Source organism: Lepidochelys kempii, chromosome 1, assembly GCF_965140285.1.
Source record: "Lepidochelys kempii isolate rLepKem1 chromosome 1, rLepKem1.hap1, whole genome shotgun sequence".
NCBI lineage: Eukaryota > Metazoa > Chordata > Testudines > Cheloniidae > Lepidochelys > Lepidochelys kempii.
Genome location: NC_136380.1, coordinates 348,474,535 through 348,481,907, shown reverse-complemented (window position 1 = coordinate 348,481,907; position 7,373 = coordinate 348,474,535). Strand labels below are relative to the sequence as shown.

The 7,373-nt window shown below is 51.4% G+C and overlaps 1 protein-coding gene across 6 annotated transcripts in view; it reads left to right on the top strand.

Moving 5' to 3' along the window:
- Nucleotides 1–6,719: 6,719 nt before the first annotated feature.
- The window catches only part of STRIP2 (striatin interacting protein 2), a 103,936-nt gene continuing 103,282 nt past the window's right edge, over nt 6,720–7,373 (top strand). For all 6 annotated transcript variants that reach the window (XM_078851196.1, XM_073328936.2, XM_078851195.1 and 3 more), the window contains exon 1: nt 6,720–6,835. In XM_078851196.1, coding sequence (XP_078707322.1) covers nt 6,722–6,835 — 114 coding nt within the window. In that variant the 5' untranslated portion in view covers nt 6,720–6,721. The remainder of the gene's footprint in view (nt 6,836–7,373) is intronic.

Sequence of the window (7,373 nt, the reverse complement as noted above, 5' to 3'; positions counted from 1 at the left end):
CTTCCACCCCTCCGTACAATATAGCAGCCCGCAACTGTCTCTGCAGAGATGGCCTGTGAGAGCGGGTTCTGGCTACTAAACTTCCCATCCCCTCTGTGTTTTGTGGAGTGATTGCAATTATTCTGTGGAGAAGCTGTCTGAGTGCAGCTGGAAACTGTTTTGGTTGTAGGTTTCTTGGGTTGTCTCCTGTTCCTGATCTGTCCTTGGTGAAAACAAGCTAAATTGTGTCTGAAAAAAACCCATTATCTTGTTTTGCTCCCATTCTCTCACCTCCCTTCCCAGCCCTTTTGCAAAACAATCCGTGTTTACACAAGACCCAGAAAGACACCAGGAAAATACAGATTTAAAAGGATGACATTTCTTCCAAGATGAACAGAATAAACCAATGGCCATTTTAAAACACAAAATCAGATCACTCCTGGCTGAAAGCTGCGGAGTGGAACAGAGTGTGATGAGGCCACTGGATAATTGATTTGGGGATGCTCCTTTATTGAGCATCAAGAAACCTTGTAACCTAGCAGTAATGTAGCTACACTGCTCTGAATCTGCAGTTCTGGCTGGTGAGAAGTATATGGAAGAAGGAGGCCAGGCCCTTGTGGAAGCCTTTCAGAAGTAACATGGAGACCGCAGGGGGAGAGAGCCCATAACTCCTTGAGAACTTGCATGGTGGCACTTCCCATCAAGACTGTCCCTCCATGATGCATTGGGCAGGTCTGGTTCTTTGTCTTTTCTGAGCACGTTTCATCTAAACAGCAGGAGCTAAGCTGACCAGTCCTCCTCCAAGTGTAGCAGGGATGGCAGATGCATGGATGGCAGAAAGTGACCAGGTGGGGGTTGGGGTGAAAGTGATACCCAGCTGCTGCTGAAGTCTGAGTAGGTCAGCATCTCTAGAGAACTCTCCAAAGGCTTAGCAGGTCATTTTAAATTCCCATCTGCTCCTAGAGGTCCCCAGTCCTCCAGGATTCACACAACCTGCTGTTAGAGATCATGTCAAGGGACAGCATCGCCCAAGGAGTAGAATTAATTCACTGGCAGAAGGCAAAGCTTTGCAGGCTCCATGCAGACATGCTGGTGTTAAATGACTCCAGCTTCTCTGCTGTGACTGCTCAAGCTGGAGCAATGGGCATCCCTTATGCTTTCTCTTCCCTTAACTCCCAGCGTCCATCACCTGGCTAAATAACAGAAATGAGCTGAATAATTAACAAGACTGTGCAAAAGACTGGGATCCACTCATGCAGTGGCCATGATGCTGCACATCCGTGCACTTTGCAGCCAGAGAAACACAGGGCTCACAAAGGTGGAACTTGCCAGCGATGCTGCAGAATTAGATCTGAAAAGACCAGAATATTTGCTGCCTGCGAAGAAGAAAAACTGAAAATTGAAAAATTTGCTATTAAAAAAATGAATAGAAATATGGGCACCAGGTGTTTCTCTCCATTCCTCTCTTCAGTCTGCACTTCCATAGGGCCACCTCTGCATCTAATAAGAGAGTAGCCTATGTCTGGTAAGTCCCCTCGTCAGTCCTCTCCCCTGGCCCCACACATGGCATGATTGTTCCCTCCAGCTGTTACACTTCGTTCTGCAGTGTTTTGTGCAATCGAATTTAAAATAACTCAAGCAGCGGCCTTCCCCATTTTCCCTGGGGAGACGACTCCACGCTCCAATGCTTAATCCAATGCAGTTGCTGTAGTCCGTTACATTACGCTCTTTGCTGGCTCTAGGGTGGTTCTGAGTTTATCTTTGCATGTCAGTTTTGCTTTCCCATTTCTTGGTGTCACTGGACTCCACTGAGTTGATTTATTCTCTTATCTCCCCGATGGCCATGGCGCCCAATACAAGTCTATGTTGTGTGTTGTGCAGACAAGCAATGGCAGGCAGCTTGAAGAGCTGGGGACCGACTCCTGCAGCCCTTCCCCATATGCACAGTTCTTACACTTCCTGTGGAAGTCACTGGGTCTGCTTGGCTGGGTAAAGGTTCATTATCCATTGTGTTCGTACACTTCCCTACATGAGTCGCCAATTGGCCGTGGGAGTCAGCTGCTGTGTTAGACTCTCAGCAAGGGGTGTGCAGTGAAATGCGCCCGCCTACCACCGGTTGTGTGCATTTTGTTCTGGGATCCCTGTCTCCTTTCCTACATGCTGCTGATTAAGTTACCAATGAACTCCATTATGTCTCTGGAAGGGGTTGAGCCTTTCCGCTATCTCTGAACCCAAAACTAGCCCCAGATTCCCTTCGTTTCAGGTGTATAGAAAACCCTCTTCAGCCACTTGTCATCTCCACGAGGCCTGAGTCCCAAACCATTACCTGGCTCGCTATAATTTTAACCTTCTGTCCTTAGTGGCTTTACCACCCACAAAAGTGGGAGTGTTGAAAATCTCCCCATCACTGTCCCAAACTGCCTGTGTGTGACAAATCACTAGAATGAATGTCAGATAGAGAAGTGTACAGCCCCGCTGTGGGTGGGAAGACCGTGCACTTGCTCTGCAAAGTTGACATCCCCTTATGCTCTGATTCAGAGGAGGGATTTTAAACCCCATCTCCCACCTGCCAGGTGATTCCCTTAAGGACCAGCCTATAGCATCCTTATTTAGTTATACGAGACTCAAGACAGCTTGAGAGCAGACTTTGGGGGATATCAGAGGTCAAGTCCCTGCTCCAGAGGGAGGATTCAAACCTGGGTCTACCACATCCTAGGCATATGCTCTAACCACTGGGCTAAAGGTTAGAAGGTGACCGCCACAGTTACTTTGAAGCTGCCTGGAATGAAACATTTCATCGGACTCAAGATGGGCTTTTCCAATGGCTGACAAATTCTGAACATCACTGGAAACAACTCTTTGTGTTGATTCCCAGCTGGCTGGCCACACTGAGAAATCACGTGTGTGTTGGAGGCTGGACAAAGGTGAAGGGGCAGCATTTTAAGGTTAACTAAAGATACCAGCATCAGTCGCGCTCCTTGGCTGTGATGCTCTTTGGAATCAAGCCCCCAGCTCTCTGGGGGAGAGGATAAAAGGCCATATTAATGGCAGGACTTACTTACTGCTTCCACCCAGTGCTGTGAGACCAAGCTGCCAGTGACCCAGCCGCCGTGGGGACCGTTGCTGCTTCCATTCTAAGCATCTCTCCCTGCCCCCCTCCCTTCCCTTCACTTCCTCCCTTCATCCCATTTGAAACTTGCTGATCCCTGCCTGTGGGTTTCTTTTCACACAGCTGTTGAGGGTTGATTCAGATAAGGGCGGCAGAGTAACTGCAGTGGCCTGGAACTGATAGCCCCACCTATGTGTTCGTTTAGAGATGTTGACCAACGCGGTTTGCTAACGGGAAAGGAAGGGTTTAATTCTGCTGCTGCTGGGCTATAGGAAACGGATGATGAACGTGAGTGTGATGACAGGTTTCAGAGTAGCAGCCGTGTTAGTCTGTATTCGCAAAAAGAACAGGAGGACTTGTGGCACCTTAGAGACTAACCCATTTATTTGAGCCTAAGCTTTCGTGAGCTACAGCTCACTTCATCGGATGCATTCCATCACAATGCATCCGATGAAGTGAGCTGTAGCTCACGAAAGCTTAGGCTCAAATAAATGGGTTAGTCTCTAAGGTGCCACAACTCCTCCTTTTCTTTGTGAGTGTGATGTAGTCCCAAGCAGCGCTGAGCTATAAAGGCCCAGGGCTAGTCCCTTCCCAGGAATAAACGAAGCTATGGAAGGTTTGAGTGAGTTGGGGTCTGGGTTTTTGTCCTTTCGCTGAACCATAGAAGAATATTTCATTTTGGCAAAGCACAGGAAGTGGTTGACCCCGGGAAGACTCATTAGGGCAGGATCAGGTCCCTTATCTGCTCAGGGGGAACCCTGCACCTGTGCAGAGCCCCACTGAGATCACTTGGGGTGGGGAAAGAATTCTGAATGGTCACTGGAGCCAGGCTGTGCAGCTGCAGAATTGGGACCAGCATTGGGCCAGCTGTTTCTTAAGCAGAACAATTCTGACAATAGCTCGTGGAGATGGGCTGTAGCTCTCCGGGCTGCATTTGGAGTTGCCTTGGATATTGTGTGGTCATTTCTGCCAATGCAAAAGGGGGTGCAAAATGCCCCCCTCTGATTCTGGAAGCACTTCTCCCCTTCAATTTGCACGCAAAAAGCCAATACATGACTCTATTGATAAAGAATTAATGAGAAGGAATAATGGGCCAACTTTTATACAGAATTGTTATAAATTGACAGCGATAATTACACTGGGTGGAACTTGAAAAGGTCTAGAATGTGACATAATGACCCTGAATATCCTCATTCCTCAGCCATGGAGGAATAGCAAGTCCTGCTTTTCCTTCTACAGAACTTTCCCTCCAAGGCTCCCAAAGTGCTTTGCATCACTGTGAGGAAAGGGTTGTTGCCTTTTACAGATGGGGAAACTGAAGCACAGAGCCACAAAGTGACTTCACTAAATAGCCTATTTCTATTTTATATTTCTTCAATAACTATTACTGCTCTCTAAGTGGAAAGAAGCAGGATGCTGTGTTCATCTCATATGAGGATGATGGTTTCAGTCCATTAGTAACTGAGGATCATGTTAGACAACAGCTGCTGGTAATCAACATTTTTAAATCAGCAGGCCCAGATCAACTTGCACCCAAAAAGAGCTGGCGATCTCTCTCTCGCCTGCTGGTGTTAATGTTTGATAAGTATTGGAATGCCAGGGAAATTCCAGAAGACTTATTCAAGTATTCAAAAAGAATAAGGAAGATGACCTGCGTAACTGTAGGCTGGTTAGCCTGTCATCTATCCTGAGCAAAATAATGGAAATGCCAATACACGACTCTATTGATAAAGAATGAATGAGAAGGAATATAATTAATGCCTGTCAACATGGTTTTATGGAAAATTGGTTTTGTCAAACAAACCTGATTTAACTCTTTGGGACTACAAGTTTGGTTGACATCAGTAACTGCGTAGATGTAACATTCAAGACTTTTGTAAGGTGTTTGACTTAGTACCCCATGACATTCTGATTAAAAAATTGGCACTCCACACTACATCAATAGGGCACATGTTACCCGGAGTGAGAACTGGCTAACTAACAGAACTCCAAATGTAGCTGTCAATGGGGAATCATCAGATGGGGGTGTTTCTAGTGGGGTTTTGCAGGGATCAGTCCTCGGCCTGATGCTACTCAGTGTTTTCAGCAATGATAGGGAAGTGAATGTAAATGCTGATAAAATTTGCAGATGGCACAAAGATTGGCTGAGTGGTAAAAGAGGACAGGCTTTCATACAGAGCAAAATGCATTTTAATACCATCAAATGCAGTTATGCATCTTGGAACAAGGAATGTGGGCCACGCTTCAAAATGTACCCTGGAAAGCAGAGACCCTGAGTTTAGGCGTTTAGGGGTCACAATGGACAAGCAACTGGATATGAGCTCCCAGTGAGATGTTGTGACAAAATGGGCTAGTATGATCCTTGGGTCTAGAAGAGTGCTTCATTTGCAATGAAAGAGGGGCACAACATTTTAATTGGGGCGAGGGGTGAGATTAGGCAAGTGGTGGGTTCTCCATCTCTCGGTGTCTTCGTATCAAGACTGGCTGCCCTTCTGGAAGATGCATTAGTCAAACAAAAGTTACTGGGCTCAGCAGAGTGGTAACTAGGGGGGAATTTAATGGCTGGTGATATGCCGGTTACATCAGATGAACTGGTGATCCCTTCTGGCTTTATAATCTAGGGTGTGCCCAAGGACATAGCGAAAGTCTTCATCAGTGTTAAGGGCTGACCCAAACTGGGATGGACTGCAGGCCAGGAAGATAAATTGAGTCCTGTAAGGTTTCTTAGGGGGCATGTTGAGAATTTAGAATCTGAGGTCCTGTGGGCTCTGTGTTTATATGAGAGGAGGAGGGTCACCTTTGTCATTTGGATTAAAATTCCTGCTCATCCACTTCTGTCCCCTGGTGTGCTCAGCTTCTGGCTTTTAACTTCCACCCTGGAGGCAGCTCAGCTGCTGTAAAGGAACAGACTGAGTCTGTCTGGTTCACAAAGTGCAGCACAGGGATCCTTTCAGAGGAAAAGTGCTGTGAAAGGGAGTCTCCAGACTTGGATTAAAGCTTTGCATCCACTCACCCATCCCCTGGTGTGCATCACCACCACCGCCCTTTGAGCCGATCCTGCTCTGCAAAGGACCTGTCTGTCTCTTCCCCTGCTTTCCCTTCCCAGCCAGAGGCTGCTCCCTGGCCCCCAGGGCCAGCAGCCTCCCTGCTTTCCCATGGGGGCCTGCAGCCTTTCACCCCATCCCAGCCGGGTCAGCAGCCTCTCCCCTTAGACTCACAGACTATCAGGGTTGGAAGGGACCTCAGGAGGTCACCTCGTCCAACCCCCTGCTCAAAGCAGGACCAAGCCCCCATTTTTGCCCCAGATCCCTAAATGGCCCCCTCAAGGACTGAACTCACAACCCTGGGTTTGGCAGGCCAGTGCTCAAACCACTGAGCTATCCCCCCCCCCCGGCTGGCAGCAGCTTCTCCCCCTGGGCTGGGGGCCGCAGCCCCAACCCACATGGCCCCAGCTGTAAGCCCAGCCGCCCCTCTCCCTCAACCCCGCCCCCGCAGCAGCCGCTCCAATCAGCGCCGGGGGGTGTGTCCCCCGCGGGGCAGCGAGCCAATGGCAGCGGGGGGGCGTGGCGAGACCCCGGCGCGGGGCGGGGGCGGCGCCCGCACGTGCCGGCCCGGGCAGGGCAGAGGGGGCGCATGGAGGCGGCGGGCGGCGCCGGGCCCGGGGACGGGGCGCCCGGCAAGGGGCGGCCGCTGCAGCCCGCGGCCAAGGGGCGGGAGCTGTTCAGGAGCCAGCGGAAGGAGTCCGAGGTGAGCGGGGGCCGGGGCGCCCTGCCCGGGGGTGGGGGACCCCCCGGTCCGCCCCGGGGCTGGTGCCTCCCTCGGTGCTCGGCGCAGGGCGGGCGCGGGGGTGCTCGGCGCAGGGCGGCCGCGGCTGCGGGGCTCGGGCGGCCGCGGCGGGGGCCCACGTGGTGGGTGGGTGGGTCGGTCGGCGGTGTGAGCGGGGGCCGGTTTGCAGGGCCCCCGGGGCACGTCCCTGGGGCTGGTTGCGGCTCCGCTGCCACCTCCTGCGCCCGGCCCCAGCCTGGGTGGCCGGGTTATGGAAGCACCAGCCGGGCGGAGCGTGAGCCGGGGCTGGGCTCTGAGCGCAGGGGGCTGAGGTGGGCTTTGAGCTTTCCCAGGCGGGTGGGACCAGTCTTCTGCCGGCTCAGGTGCGCTGCCTCCAGCCATGGCTTGCGCCTGGTGCCTTGCCAGGAGAGGCAGGGCAGCTTGTCTCCTCGCGGGCTTTGTGCAGTCCCCCAGCCCCGTCGTATCTGAGGGCTGCCTGCTTCTGGGTGCCTTGGGGAAC